At 38.9% G+C, this 16,833-nt stretch overlaps 1 protein-coding gene across 1 annotated transcript in view; it reads left to right on the top strand.

The window, feature by feature from the left end:
- The window catches only part of SIMC1 (SUMO interacting motifs containing 1), an 83,469-nt gene that overhangs the window by 60,934 nt on the left and 5,702 nt on the right, over positions 1-16,833 (top strand). The window contains exons 7-9 of the mRNA XM_030327243.1: positions 1,880-2,008; positions 13,033-13,189; positions 13,295-13,379. Coding sequence (XP_030183103.1) covers positions 1,880-2,008; positions 13,033-13,189; positions 13,295-13,379 — 371 coding nt within the window. The remainder of the gene's footprint in view (positions 1-1,879; positions 2,009-13,032; positions 13,190-13,294; positions 13,380-16,833) is intronic.

The following is a 16,833-nucleotide window of genomic DNA, read 5'->3' as shown; positions in this document are numbered from 1 at the left end:
GCTAGGGGATACTGACTTCCATCCCCTGGATTCCCAGAGACAGTACAGGGTTACAGCTACTCATTACTTCAGCTGTCCACCAACAAAAGAAGAGCAAGAATCATGGATACTGGGTGTTCCAGCAGCCTGTAGCCTTCAGGGACCTTCATGTCTCTCCTTCAGGCCTGGGAGAGGAGTAGCAGTTTAACCTGCAGATTCCAACAGGTTATAACAGCCTGTTAGAACAGAACAGAGCCGTCCCCATCACCTCAAACCACACTGAAAAGACCCCATCACCTCAGACCACACAGAAAAGAGATTTACTGGCATTTCTTTTATGGGATTGAGAGTGGTCTTGGCATTTTTTGAGAGAGGCCAGGATTTTAGATCCAGAGCCGTCCGTCATTGCACAAGTAACCTACTATTCCAAGTCAGTCATATTGTTAAAAGCCAGTCACGCTTGACATTCCAAATACAGCATTTGTGCCTAAATTCACAATGCTATTTTATAATCTGGTTGCATCGATCTGATTTACATATAAGGCCTATGGGTTTTATTTATTTATTTATTTTTAATTTTTTTTTAAGTTTATTTATTTTTGAGACAGAGAGAGACAGAGCATGAACGGGGGAGGAGCAGAGAGAGAGGGAGACACAGAATCGGAAGCAGGCTCCAGGCTCTGAGCCATCAGCCCAGAGCCTGACGCGGGGCTCGAACTCACGAACCGTGAGACCGTGACCTGAGCTGAAGTCGGACACTCAACCGACTGAGCCACCCAGGCGCCCCAAGGCCTATGGGTTTTAACTAAGAGACAATCTTGTATCTAAAAGGAGAATGTTTAGAACGATAAAGCATTTGCTTGGCAGATTGGGGGAGGCACTAAAGTAGGGTTATCCTAGAACCCCACTTATAGAGACCTAACAGAGAGGCAGACACTGTGCCTTCAGTGGAAGATAGTCTATATTATAATCTAAATTACTATGATTTATTATAAGTAAATAGGAGTAGAAATAAAAATAAGGCCCTCTAAAAGTCAGTTTATCATGATCTTAATAACAACAGTAAGCACTACCATCTACCATTAATGAGTGTGTATCTGCCAAATATCTTACACAGCGCTCACAACTTTATCAAATAGGTAGTATTATTTCCTCTTTTTAGAGATGAGAAGACTTGGGCTCAGAGCAGTTTAGTAATTTGTCAAAAGTTGAACAGCTTGTCATTGCAGAGCCAGAAACTGATGCCAAAGCCCCTGGGCCACCTATTGTGTTACTAGCTGCAGATTTTCTGAAAACAGCCCTTTCTTCCATCACAAATAATAATGCATGTTAGAAAAGACTGACTTCACGCCAGGCCCATCTTTCTGCGGGGTGGCCTACATTCTTTTGGTCACATCAGCCTGGCTATCTCCCACATTTAGGTCCGATGGGAGAGAGGGTCACGGTCCACCAGTTGAAGTTCTGAGACTGAACTTGGTAAAGGATAATTATAAGGGAACCAGTAACAGGAGAACTATATGATAAATATGTATTTTCTCCCGTATCAAAGAAATTCAAATAATTGATAGTCATTCTGGACCTGTTTCTTCATCTGGAAAACAGAGAAGTTACAGGTTAGATGATCCTTAAAGTTCTCTAGATCCTATTTTCTATTTTTGAATTTAAAAGTAGCTTGCTTTTACAGCTCAACCACAGGTTCAGTGGTTCAGATAGCTGGCAGAAGGGATTCAGGTAGGTGAAATTTCTAAATAAAAGCATGCTGATGGCTCAGGTGGTTCTCCCTGACCTAGTAGGTGCTTTACAAGATCCTTTAGTACTCTGGTGGGGGCCTCCTCCCAGCTAGCAGGGTGGCTCCTTGCCAGACGGTCCCACTCACTTGTGTTCTGTGTTCTGGACTCAGGATTGTGTGTCAGCTGCAAAGGATGCTGTCTATAGCCGTAGAGGTAGACAGGACCCCCACCTGCAGCTCCAATAAAATTGCTGAGATGATGTTTGGATTTGTGCTGGACATTCCTGAGAGGAGTCAGAGGTGAGTCTTACTTTTGTTTCTGTTTTATGTTCTGGGAACAGAATTTCAAAAGAAAATTCCAAACAGTAGTTAAATTGGGAAAGACGAGAAGGAGGGATAGTTTCTGTCTCGTTAGTCTTTTGAAATAAAGAGGTTCTCAACTGATTATTCGAAACTAAGGCAAAACCTCTTGAGAACAGGCAGGATGCCTTAAGTGGAGCCTGCAGTTTCTTACTTGATTCATTTGGCTGAGAACTTTACTCATCCCTCAAGGTTCAGCTGTTCTCTGATCCTCAACCATAGAGCCTGATATAAATGTTCACTAAAGGCTTGGTGGATGAATGAAATAGGCATGTCCAATATTAGCAGAAGAAGAGGTGAGCCAAGAATGAAAACAGTTGCACCTGGAGAATAAGCCCAAACAGTAAGAATCAGGAACTCAATTTCTCTAAGCATGCATTAGTAAAGTGTTCCCTTAGAAGGAGATAAAGAAATAGAGTTCTTGGCAGGGACCAGTGATTCCTTCTTTAAACCAGTAATTTTAGAATCCAGAGGAAAAATAAATAAATGAATGAATATGAATTCATGAATAGTGGCTAGTGCAGGAAATAACTATGAGAGAGCCATTGAACAGTAGTGTCTCTTGGGTAAATTATCTCTATCAGAGCTCCATGTGTGACTTCTGATCCCCATCGCATAACTCCCAATTGGCAGGCGAGACTGTTCTTCTACAGTTCTGGTTCCTCTATTAGAAGAAAACGTCACATCAAATTGTACTGTAATAGAGATTTAATTAAAATACCCCAGTGAGATTAAGAAAAACATTTATTGAGTCCCTACAATGACGTGTGTCCTTGTCACATTAGCTATCTCATATTTTCACGTTTTCAGATGGTATTCCTATTTAACAAATGAGAAAAATACTTAAAGTGGTGAAATCATTAGTCCACGGTTACACAGCTAATTGGATTCATAATACAAATTCAAACCCAGGACTTTTTGATCCCAAGTTCAATGTTCAAAGGAAGCAATATGTTATAGTGGTCAGACCGAAGGAAGCGTACATAAATGCCATGCTCGCTCTATCACTTTGTCGGAAGTATTTCATTTGGGTCCAACTCGCATGCCATTCATTCATATAGGCCTAGATTCTTATGAGAGATGGGAAATCTAAGGAATGGGTAACTGTAAACACATTTAGACCTAACACTGACAAAAACAATTTAAATAAAGCCTGACCCTGTTCTAAAACTCAGAAGGGGCAAATTGGCAACCACTCAAATTATACTAGAAGATACTTTATATAGCCTTTACCTTGGTTTATTTAAATTCTTTAAAGTTTAGGTATAATTTACACACAATTAAATTATATAAACTGATTTGCATAAGTATTCCATGGATTTTGGCAAATGCATAACCCATGTCACCTATCGTTTTCCAGTGACTCACTGATAGTATGTAGAAATCCTGCTGCAACCTTGCTAAATTCACTTATTATATCTAATAAGAATATTTTTGTGGTTTTCTTAGGATTTTCTACATACACAACCATATTTTCTGCAAATAAAAGCAGTTTAACATCTTCCTCTCCAATCTTTATGCCTTTTTCTTCTTTTTCCTACCTTATTACATGGGCTAGCACCCCCAATAGAATGTTGGAGAAGTGATCAGAGCAGATATCCTTGCCTTATTCCTAATCTTAGTGGGAAAACATTCAGTCTTTGACCAAGTATAATGTTAGCTATAGATGTTTCCTAGAGGTCGTCTGTTGGATTGAGGAAGCTTCTTTCTATTTCTGGTTTCTATAGTGGAGTGTTTTTATGAAAACTAGGTATTGAAATTTGTGAAATATGTTTTCTGCATCTATTGAGATAATCGTAATTTTTCTCCCTTATCACATTGTGATGAATTATACTGATTAATTTCCTAATGTTAAACCAACCTTCCATTCCTGGAATAAAAAATCGTACTTGGTTGTGATATGTTACTCTTTTTGTGTACTGACAGATTCCATTTACTAATATTTTATTAAGGGCTTTTGCATCTGTGTTTACAAGGGATATTGAGCCGTAATTTTGTTTTCTTATAATGTTCACCCTCACTCATATTTAAAGAAATATAAACTAAAACTACGCTGAGGTGCCGTTTCTCACCTACCCAAATAGTAAGAATTTTGAAGTACAATAAATACATTCCAGTAGAGAGGTTTTGAGGGCACCTGGCTGGCTCTTAGTAGAGCATGTGACTCTTGATTTCAGGGTTGTGAATTCAAGCCCCATGTTGGATGTAGAGATTACTTAAACATAAAATCTTTAAAAAATAAAAGAGAGAGAGAGAGAGATTTGAGAAAGCAGGTACTCATATGTTGCTAGTGGGAATGCAAAATGGGGCAGACCTGTTGGGAATTCTGCATTATCTAACAAAACTAAATGAATAATTGTCCCTTGACCCAGCAAGCTCACTTCTAGGAATTTGCCCTGAAGATACACTTCTAACAATATGAAAATACCGTATGTAGGATTTTCACTACAGCATTGTTTATAATTGTAAAACATTAAAAACAACCCAAATGCCCATTCATAGTGCAGTGGTTGAATATCCATAGTACATCCACACAATGGAGTATTATGCAGTGGTAAAAAATAAATAAATAAACAAACAAACAAACAAATAAATAAATAAAAGTAGGAGCAAATTTTCTGAACTGATTTCCAAAATATATTATTGAATAAAAAAGGCAAAATATAAAGAGTATGCATAGTAAATATATGTATCTTTTTGTAAGAAAGGAGAAATTTTTAAATGTACATGATTATGATCATTTGTCAAAAAAGGAACAAAGTTAAGAAAAATGGCAGACTGAAAAAATGGCAGCTGGCAGACTAATCAAATTGCTTACATTGAGGGGATGGATGGCAATGGGCTGGAAGAGAAAAGGTACTAGGCCAGAGTGATAATGGTGTTACTGGTGGTGATGGTGATGCTATAATACTTCTAAGTACAAACTTCTTCGTATATTACGACTTTTAGGCTTTGGGGGCTATTCTAATGTTTTATATACTCCAAAAAAGGAAAATAAATCAACAAGAGAGTTGAAAGATAACAAGGGAGAGCCTAACATGGAATGCAGACAAACTAATCTGTGCTTTAAATAAATAACATAACCGGGGTGAGGGGAGGTGTATGAGGGGAGGGGTATGAGGGAAAAACAAGCCCAAGTAACTTTTTTTTTTTCACTTTCTATTTTTAAATAATTATGGATTCACAGGAGGTTGCAAAAATTAATACAGAGAAGTCCTACGTACGCTTCACCCTGTTTTTTCCCCAGTGATTACATCTTACATAACTATAGTACAATATCACTAACAGGAAATCGACACTGGTATAATCCACAGATCATATACAGATTTCACCCAATTTGCATGCACTCATTTGTGTGCAGTGTGATCACATGTATAGATTCATAGATTCATGTAACTACCGGCACAATCCAGATATACAGAACTATTCCATCTCCACAAGGATCCCTTTCCTTTTACAGCCACACCATCCATCTTCCCCAATCCCTGGCAACCACTAATCTGTCCAAGTAATTTAAAACACAGTATTTGGACTAAATATTCTCAGGCTAAAGAGAAAATGAAATGTAAATAAATATTGGAACTCTTTTTCACAGAGGTATTAAGTTAACAATTCAAAAATTATCTTATGTGTATTCTAGGATTAAACAAATAAATGTATTGTGGATAATGAGAGCCAAGTTTCTCACTGTCAGAGAAGAGAGTTACACATATGAAAAGGGGAAAGGATAGAAGGAACCCTGTGGTGCTGGATTGGAATTGGAGGCATCAATATGAACTTGTGGTTTCTAATAAATATGGAAAGATAAAGAAATAGATGTAGATGTGTGACAGTGCTCTGTGTGTGTGTGTGTGTGTGTGTGTGTATGTGTGTATTCATTCATACATCTTTTTCCTACCTGTGCCCACTGAGAGAACATAAAAATAATTACACTTTAGTGGCAATAAGCTCACCTAGGACCCAGATCTTTGTTTCTAAATACCAATTTACCCTAAAAGGAACAAGAGTTCCTTGAAGGAAAGGATAATTCCACAGCCGAGGTAGGGAAAAGTACAAGATGAACCTGGAACATCTTGTGCCAGAAAGTAGGGAAATGTTCAGACTTGTCAAAAGACACACGAGCCAGCTTAAAGGGCTTCACTGACCGAATCTGGGATAATTTGGCATCAGAATAAATATTGACAGTAAAAGACTATAAAAACTATTAAATAAAATAAGAATCTATAATTCTAATACTGACAGGAAAGAAGAGAAAGGACTTTCTTCCTTACAGTTGAAAGCCAATTAATAAATATAAGAAGAAATGACGAATTGGGAAAAAATGCCATTTGACAACCATCATGATAATAGCTAGTTTAGGTATAAATGGATATTAAAATGGTGAAAGTTTGTGGAGTACCAAGATATTTGCATAATCTCAAAGTGTATTGCCACGAGGTATTAATTATAATAGGGAAAAAATAATAGTGGAGGCCCTACCTTAGTCACTAAGTGATCAAGGTTAACACCAACAATAAGGTAAGTTGGCATCATGTGCCTTTTGATATGATGCACTGAGAAAAACAAAACATAATTCTTGTAGTACTCTTGCCCCAAAATGCATAACCTCAGTCTAATTGTGGGAAAATAATCAGACAAATCCAAAATGAGAAACATTCTATGAAAAAAACGGACCTGCACTTTTAAAAAATGTCAGTGTCATGAAAGACAAAGTACAGTAAAGGAACTAACTGTAAAAACAGACAATACAATGTGTAATCTCTGATTTTATTTTGTTATAAATAACATTATGAGGACAATGAAAAAAAATCTGACTCAAGTCTGTGGATAATATTATGTTAAAGTTAATTTCCTGATTTTGAGCATTGTATTTGATTATCTAAAAGAATGTCCTTGTTTTTAGGAATTACACACTGAAGTATTTAGGGGTAAATAGGCATCATGTCTGCAGCTTACCCTCAAATAGTTAAGAGAAATAAATTGAAAATCAAAGACAGAAGGATAAAGAAGATGTGATAAGCATTTGGTGAAAAGCATTAACAGTATTTGGGAATTCTTTGTACTATTCTTGCAACTTTTCTGTGTGTCCAACAAAAGGTTAAAGGAAAAAAGGGTATGTTTATTGTAAATAGCATAGAGTCTGGCTTTTTGAGTCAGCTGACAATCCCTACCTTTTAATGGGAGTATTTATTCCATTTACATTTAATTGTTGGTTTTATATCTGTCATCTTGCTATTTGCTTCCTATTTGTCTCTTTCTCCTTTGTTCACTTTTACCTCCTTTTCTGCCTTCTTTTGGATTATTTTCAGTTATTCCATTTAGTCTTTCCTATTGGCTTTTAGCTTTTTTTAATTAAAATTTTATTTTGAGGCACCTTGGTGGCGCAGTCAGTTAAGCATCCGACTTCTCGGCTCAGGTCATGATCCCCCAATTCGTGATTTCAAGCCCCGCCTGCATCAGGCTCTGTGCTGACATCTCAGACCTTGGAGCCTGCTTCGGATTCTGTGTCTTCTCTCTCTCTCTGCCCTCCCCCACTCACGCTCTGATTCTCTGTCAAAAAATAAATAAACATCAAAAACATTTTTATTTTGACATCTATTTGCATTAGTTACAAGGAAGAATACAGAGAGATCCCATGTACTCTTTAACCAGTTTTCCCCAGTGATAACGTATCACAAAACCATAGTGCAGTATCACAACCAGAACATCTAGATTGGTGCAAGCCAACATACAGAACACTTTCATCACCACAGGGATTATTCATGTTGCCCTTTTATAGCCATATGCCCTTCCCTCCCACCCCATCCCTTCTTAACCTCTGGCAACTAATCTGCTCTCCATTTTTACACTTTTGTCATTTCAAGAATATTTTATAAATGGAATCATACAGTGTATAACCTTTTGGGGTTGGCTTTTTACACTCAGCATAATTCTCTAGAGATTCATTCAGGTTATTGTATCAGTAGTTCATCCCTTTTTATTACTGAATCGTAGTCCATGGTGTGAGTGTATCTTGGGTTTTCTTTAACCATTTACCCATTGAGGATATCTGTTGTTTAGTTTGGGACTATTATGAATAAAGCTGCTATAAATACTCGTATACAAATTCCCATGTGAACAGAAGTCTTCGTATCTCTAGAATAAATACAAAGGAGTATAATGTTTGTATCATATGTCTGTGACATGTTTAGTTCAAGAAACTGCCAAACTCTTTCCCTGAGCAGCTATACTATTTTAGATGCCCACCAACAATACATTTGTGATCCAGTTTATCTGCACCCCAGCCGGCATCTGGTGTTGCCACTGTTGTTGATGTTAGCCGTTCTGATAAGTCTGTGGTGGCGTCTCAGTGTGGTTTTCATTTCTCTAATAGCTAATGAGTGTGAACATCTTCTCATGTGCTTAGTATAACTTCTTTATTGAAATGTCTCTTTTCATTTTCTAAATGGATTGTTTGCTTTGTTACTGTTGAGTTTTGAGAATCTTTTTGTATCCTAGATACTACTTTTTCGTCCGATCTGTGGTTTACAAACATTTTCTCCCATTCTGTAGTTTCTCTTTTCAGCCTCTAAACAAGGTCTTTCACAGACCAAAAGTTTTAAATGTTGATAAAATACAATTTATCAACTTTCCTTCTATGGATACTTTTGTGCCAAAGATTCCTTGGGATTGTCCATATAGATCTGTGTCAGTGTGTTATCTTGTATATAGCGACAATTTTATTTTTTCCTGTCTAGAATCTTTATGCCTTTTATTTCCTTTTCTTGCCTTACTGCACTGGCTAGAACTTCCACAACTATGTTGAATAGTCGTGGTAAAAGCAGACATCTTTGCCTTTGTTAATGACCCAGGGGGAAACATTCAGTTCATTAGTTAATTATTTATTAAAATATAAGTTCACCATGAATTATGATGCTAGCTGTGGGGGGGTTTTGTAGATGTTCATTAACAAGTTAAAGAAGTTCCCTTTTACTCCTAGTTTTCATCGTGAGTGGATATTGAATTTTATCAAATACTTTTCAGCAAATTATTTTTAATAATTGCCCTTAGAATTAGAATATGCATCCTTAACTTACTGTAGTCTGCCTTGAATTAATATTATGTCACTTAACACGTGATGTCAGAATCTTAAAAACTTGTACTTCCGTTTACCCTACTCTCATCCTTTGTGCTTCACTGTCATACACTTTTACTTTTACATAGGTATAAACTCCAGAATGAACTCACATTTTTGTTTTAAACACTTAGTTGCTTTTAAAACAAATTTAAGAGATGATGTGGGATGGGGCGCCTGGGTGGCTCAGTTGAATGAGCGTCCAGCTTCGGCTCAGGTCATGATCTCATGGTCTGGTCCGTGAGTTCCAGCTCAGAGTGCTAACAGATCAGAGCCTGGAGCCTGCTTAGGATTCTGTGTCCCCCACCCTCTCTCTGCCCCTTCCCCTTCCTCCCTCTCCCTTTCTCTCTCTCTCTCTCAGAAATAAATAAAACATTTTAAAAGAGAGGGAGAGTGGGGCACCTGGGTGGCTCGGCCGGTTAAACGTCTGACTTCGGCGCAGGTCATGATCTCACAGTTCATGAGTTCGAGCCCCGCGTCAGGCTCTGTGCTGACAGCTCAGAGCCTGGAATCTGCTTTGGATTCTGTGCCTCCCTCTCTCTCTCTGTCCCTCTCCTGCTCACGCGTTCTCTCTCTCTCTTTTAATGTTTATTTATTTTTGAGAGAGAGAGAGAGAGAGAGAGAGAGGATGTAGGAAGGGTCTTTCATATTTACCCTCCATGATATTGTGATTTATAATAAGAAATATATATAATTGGTCTTCATCTCATTTTTGGCACAGAGCTAAAACCCTTGGAATTTCCTAAGTGAGGAGAGCTAAAGGTGCCTTTTATTATGTTAATGAAGTCACTTTTGGAATATCCCTAGGGTAGGTATGGGAGCTGGTTGTTAGGAGAACCAACTGTGTCCCAACCCCCAACCCCCTACCTCCACCTTCCTACGGGATGGGGAGAGGGGCTGGGGATGGAGTTTAATCACAAATAGTCAATGATTTAATCCATCCTGTCTATCTAATGAAGCCTCTATAAAAAAACCAAAAGGACAGGGCTCAGAAAGCTTACAGGATAGTGACCACAGGGAGATACCAGGAGAATAACAGCCTCAGAGAGCTTGGAAGCCTTTCACCTCTTCCCATACCTTGCCCTGTGCATATCTTCCATCTGGCTGTTCCTGAGTTACATCCCTTTATAAGAAACTGGTAAACTAGTAAGTAAAATCTTTTTCTGAGCTTTGTGAGCCATTCTAGCAAATTGATTGAACCTGAGGAGGGAGACCTAGGAACTTCTCATCCACAGCCAGTCATCCAGAAGCACAGATGACAAACTGGATGTGAGGGTGGCATCTGAAGTAAGGGTGGAGGGAGTCTCATAGGATCCATAACCTGTGGGATCTGATGCTATCTTCACGCCAGAATTGAGTTAACTGCTTGTAGTGTCAGAAAAAATATATACATCAGACCCACATCGTTACCATTTCTGGTATTCTTTCTTGAAGATCCAAGTTCCATTTGGTGTCATTTCTTATCTACCAAAAGAATTTACTTTTTAAAGTGTTCTTGTAGTGCAGGTCTACTTATAATAAATTCTCTCAGCTTTTATCTGGAAATGTTTTTATGTCACCTTCATTTATGAGTGGTGTTTTTACTTGATGTAAATTCTAGGTTGATAGGTAATTTTTCTTCATTTATTTTAAAGTTGTTCCATTTTCTCCTGGTTTGCTAATGAGAGGTTCTTAGAACATCTTACTGCAGTTCCCCTATATGTCGTGTGTCTTTTTCTCTGACTGCTTTATTTTTTTTTTTCCAGCAATTTGATTATGATACCTAGGTGTGGTTTCCTTTACATTTATCCTGCTTGGGGTTCAGTGAGCTTCTTAAATCTGTGAGTTGATGTTTTTCATCAAATTCTGTAACATTTTGGCCAGGATTTTTTTGCCCCAAACTCTCAACTTATTCTGGGGATTCAAGTACATATATGGATTGTTTGACACTGTTTCACAGATCACTGAGATTCTGGTGTTTTCTGTTGGTGTTGTTTTGCCTTGTTGTGTCTTGACTCTTTTTTTCTATTTCAGTTTGGATAGGCTCCAAGATTCCCAATCATTTCTTTCACAGTGCCCAATTTGCTGTTAAGCCTAAGCAGTGGTGTCTTTTTTATTCTTTTTTTCCATTTCAGATATTATATTTTTCAGATCTGGTGTTTCCATTTGATTCATTTTTATGGTTTCCATTTCTCTTTGCTAGTAGTCCCCACCTACCTAGTCACTCATTAGGTACATCTTGTTTTTGAAATCCAAATTTGAATTGCTATAGATCATTGTACCTCCATTTCCTACTCTGGCCAATGCATGAAAATGATCTTTTTGTCCTTTGTATATCTCTGAGTTTGCCACCTGTGGATTATAAAACCAGGACAACCGCAAGCCCTGGAAACAAAGTTAGAAGAGAAAATACAGTTTGAAGTAAAAGGTTATTGAATAGGAAAACTGTCTTGTGAAAGAAATAGGGCAAATACACTGTACAGATTGGACTTTAAAAAGAATTTGGGAACTATCTTGCAAATGTAATCATTTGGAGTTCCTTATATCAGGAAAATGTGTCAGAAAATATACAATGATTTTCAAATCATTAGAGATAAAATGGATAGCCACAAATTATTGTTGACTTTTTAAACTTTTGAATAGTAATAAGCAAAGGTTAAAAATATTCATTTTGCTTTTATACAAATAATATATGTGCCTGACACAAAAGCAAAGGGAAAGGGAAAAAAGAAGATTAAAATAATAAACTCTTTGTGCTTTATCCTTTTTATAAATGGCAGTGGCACGAAGAACCCCCTACTTTTCCAGATGTTGCAAAACTACAAAGGGCAAGATGTTACAGGAGAAAGAGCTCTTGGATCAGGGCTACCCGTGTTCCTTACAGCTGCACCTCCTTATGTGCTCGTGAGCTATCTGCTCCCCGGAACTGCTGTGACCGGCAGACCTGACAAGGACTGACAAACCTTTAAGAAAACACCTTGGAGCAGATGCATCTGAGATTTATACCGTTCTTCTAGAAGCTGACATTGCTTTCAAAACAATGAGCTTGCTTCACCTTCCTGAAGCACAGGAAGTTTTGTCATTTTGTAGCCCTCCCTCTCTGAGACTTTGAATATTCTGGAGCCCACCCTTGCTGGTTGAGCCCTTCACTGGGTAGAGTGACAGAGTCAAGGGCAAGAGCCCTCTGGGACTCTCAAGTCCTGGTCTTGAAATTTAAGAGGCTGCAGTGCCCACAGCTGTGTATTTTTTACTTTATTCGTTTTGTCTCTCATTTTCTCTCTGGAGAAAGGCCTCCTGCCTTGAGTCTTCTTTGCTCTTCCTGGACCACTGTCCCATGCCTCTTCCTCCATTAGAAGGCCACTCGGAGTCCCCTGACCAAACGTACTCTCTCCTGTTTGTGTGTCTGGAGCACCACAGGCAGCTCACGTACACATGCACTTGCCCCGCACTATATTTAAGTTCCCGTCGCGTACCGTCTGCCCTTGTTCCAACAGTCAGCTTTTGGAGAGAAATACCTTCTTTTATTTACCTTGATGTTCTTTGCTGGGCCAAACAGTACCTGGCACACTGTGGACACTCAGAAATATTTATCTCATATGAATTCTCTTACAGTATGAAGTTATCCTTTTTCATTTGTCCTCAACTTATCTTTTCCAAATGTCAAAGACTTTTCCCTCTTTCTGGCAGTGGTTAATTCATGAACAAATCCCCCTCTGCCCTGTCCACAAGCTTTGTGATTTTGTAGGCCCCTGTCATATTCCTTCTTAGCCGTCTCTGCTTCAGGACAAACGTTAGCACTTTCAGGGGGAATTGTGGTATGTGTTCCTTGAAGTGATAGTTGTGATGGTTAACCTTTCTGTTCTCCACACAGAGAGATGTTCTTCACTACGATGGAGAGCCACCTTCTGCGCTGCAAAGTGTTAGAAATCATATTCCTTCACAGCTGCGAGACTCCCACCCGCCTGCCCTTGTCTCTGGCCCAGGCCCTCTACTTTCTGAACAATTCCACATCACTGCTCAAGTGCCAGGTACATGCTTCCCTGCTTTGGTCAGGCCTAGAACACCTTCCCCCCAACCCTTGAGCTTCTAATTGAGGAAGGCATCTACTACCACCTGCTTTTACTTCTCTGCAGTCGGATAAAACCCAGTGGCAGACGTGGGATGAACTGGTTGAGCATCTGCAGTTTCTGTTATCCAGTTATCAACATGTTTTAAGAGGTAAGGAGCATTTGTTCACAAATAAGATGGTGTAGGAGCCTCACAATGGTCATTATTATGAATTGAAGTTAATAGGTGATTCTAATTTGTTAGCCTAAGTAAAGCATTGTGCCTTGGTTGTAACTATAAGGAAGAAGGAATGACATCGTTGGAATCACCGCTGTGAGTCAAAAGAATTCACATATTTTTGTAATGGCAGATAATCCAGTGGTCATCGCAGTTGTTAGGTTGTATAGGTAAGCAGATGTCATTATAACATGAGAAATATTTTGGAATGATCTGATTGGCCCTGGCATCTTACCCTAGCCTGTCACTGCAAAGTCTTTGTTGAGTCATTTGCTCATTGACTGCAGACATTGTAAGCATCTGTCAGTATGATGCAAATCCAGAGCAAATCAGTGGCAAGCTAAAAGCATACATCTTGCAGAAATTGTTAAGACACTCTAAAGTCTGTGAACATAGGTTTGCTCAAGGCCCTGGCAAAGCCAGTGATCAATGAGGATCCAGGAGAGTCAGACTAATTAACGCTCAAGAGGCAAATATCAACAAGGAAAATAATTAATAGCTCCTTCGAATGAGAATGATTTTATTGGCCAAAGACTAATAAGGCCCTTGGGAAAACTGATATCATTAATTCCAAAAGGAAAGATAGTAACTTTTTACAGGAGAAAGCACATTTTTTTTTTTAATTTTTTTAACTTTTATTTATTTTTGACAGAGAGAGAGAGAGAAAGAGACAGAGCATGAGCAGGGGAGGGACAGAGAGAGAGGGAGACACAGAATCCGAAGCAGGCTCCAGGCTCCAAGCTGTCAGCACAGAGCCCGACGCGGGGCTCAAACTCACAGACGGCAAGATCGTGACCTGAGCCGAAGTCGGACGCTCAACCGACTGAGCCACCCAGGCACCCCAAGAAAACACATTTCTTAATATGATGCCCTGAGAAGAACACCTCATCACTTATGTAGTGTTCTTGCCAAAAATCCATGACCTGAGTCTAATCACTTGGAAGCACCAGACAAACTCACACTGAGGGACCTTTTATAAAATAATTGGCTTATGCTCCTTAAAAATGCCAATGTCTTGGGGCACCTGGGTATTTCAGCAGGTTGAGCATCCAACTCTTGATTTCAGCTAATGTCATGATCCCAGGGTCATAGGATTGAGCCCCTCTGTGCTGAGCATGGAGCCTGCTTAAGATTCTCTTGCTCTCTCTCTGTCTGCCCCTCTCCATCTCTCCCTGACTCATAATTTCTCTCTCTCTAAAATTAAAAAATTAAATAAGTAAATAAATAAATAAAGTGCCAATGTCTTAAAAACAAAGACCAAGAAACTTCCAGATTAGAAATTAATGCAGGTTAATACTAAATGCAAAGCATGATCCTGGATTGGATCCTGAACAAGGAAAAAAGAAGCTATAAAGTACATTATTGGGACAATTGGTGAAATTTAAATAGATTATGTGATAACATTATATTAATATTAAACTTCCTATTTTTGATAATGATCCTGGCTTATGAAAGTAAATGTCCTAGGTCTTAGGAAATCCAGACTGAAGTACTGAAGGGTAGAAATGCATAATGTTCAACTTATTCTCAAACAGGAGGGAAAGTCTATATTCATATGTAAATATACACAAATATATAAATTTACATGTAATACAAATTTTATATTTGCCATGATCATGTTGAGATTGATCTTAGCTCAGTAATGGCACTTGGGAAGGTACAATTAGTCCTTACACCCTCTCGGGCCTGGAACTGAGGAAACTGTTGTAGAGAAATAAAAAAACGGCACTGAATTTAAGACAGAAGGTCTGGATTTGAATCCCAACTCCGCTACTTACTCTCCTAACTTTATGTCTCTAGACCTCATTTTCTTCCTTCTATGGAATGGGGATGGTAATATATAACTTTTCAACACTGATTGTTAATAGGTGTGAGAAAAAATAGTAAGCCCACAGTCCATGTTCGTTGACTCTCAGCCTGTTTGCCCAGCCAGGAGCAGGCTGCAAGGTCTTCTGTTTCAGGCTCTTGTAACTGAAACTTAAAAGTGCATTGTTAAGGCCTTGACATTTGTAGTTGTGTAGTTTGTGCATTATTGAGCACCTCAAAGAAAGGTGCATGTCCTTCTCAGGACAAAGCCCCAAAGGCAAATTCCATGTGTACTTAGCCTCATCAAGGTTTACGTAATTGTTCTTTTGGAGATCAAGCAGAAAGTTTAATATTAAAGCAGCTTGGGTTGATTTCAAGTTCACCTTTAACACGCTTGTTCACTTCTGTTCTGCTTCTCAGGGAATACAGCTAGGCCTTGGGCAATAGTGACTTAAGATGGACATGGGATCCATTTTGTTGGGTTTGTTTTTTTGGTTTTTTTTTTTTTTTTGGTTTTTTGTTTTAATTTTAGTTAGTTTACATACAGTGCAATTTTGGTTTCAGGAGTAGAATTCAGTGCTGCATCACTTACATACAACACCCAGTGCTCATCACAAGTGCCCTCCTTAGTACCCATCACCCCTCTAGCCCATCTCCCACCCAAGGAATCCATTTTCATTACAGAATATTCTTCTGCTTCTAAGAAAGGAGAGGAAAGCCTTAGACCAGTGTATACTGACCAAAAATAAATGGAGTATTCCAGGGCTATTTTATCCTTAACATTCTCTCCACTTTCTTTGGAGACCAAGAGTTAAGGAGAAAAAAAATATTTAGAACCAATAGTTTGGAAACAATGTCCTCCAAAGAAGACAGCTAAATGGTACCCTGAAATGTTCGGTATCATTGTCGGGAGGCTTTTTCCTGTGAGGGCTCCTTAATCATCTCTGCCCTCTGCAAGTGTCTGAGGACGATGTTGAGGGCATTTTGGGTCAGCCTGAGCTGTCCAGCTCCACGGATAGGAGAAGAAGGGAAGAGCTTGGGGAGCTTGCCCCTTGTTTAGGGGAACATCTTAGCATGGGAGAAGAGAAGAAGGAAGACTAGTAAATTCACACAGACTGGCTTATATAATCCAATAACCTGGTAAAGAAGAGTATCATCCCCTTTTTATAGATGGGGAAACAAAGGCTGAGAGAAAATTAAGGTGCAGAGCCAGGATTCAAAGGTCTGTCGCCCAGTCTGTGTGCAGTGAAAACACACTGGAAGGAATTATTATTCTATGAAATCACTGGGTGAGATTAGAAGGTGAGATTCTAAGGAATTTCCAGCCCCCATTTTCTAAACTGTCTGTACATAGTTAAATTACTTTTGTACAAACCCTTGACCTTGGGGAGAAGTATATCCTGAAGCCCCACACTTTGTAAATATTTCAAGGCAGAGCAGCCCCACTGAGATGCTGGTCTGTCAGATGAGCTCACATTGTCTGGCAAAGAGAACCAGTCCCACCACACCCCCACTTACATAGCCATGCAGCTCAAGTTTGAGCCTCAGCACAATTACAAATTGCTTTATGCCATGAGTTTTC

Source organism: Lynx canadensis, chromosome A1 (assembly GCF_007474595.2).
Source record: "Lynx canadensis isolate LIC74 chromosome A1, mLynCan4.pri.v2, whole genome shotgun sequence".
In the NCBI taxonomy this organism is placed as follows: domain Eukaryota; kingdom Metazoa; phylum Chordata; class Mammalia; order Carnivora; family Felidae; genus Lynx; species Lynx canadensis.
Note: the sequence above shows the minus strand (reverse complement) of the source record. Positions and strands in the feature narration are given on the sequence as shown.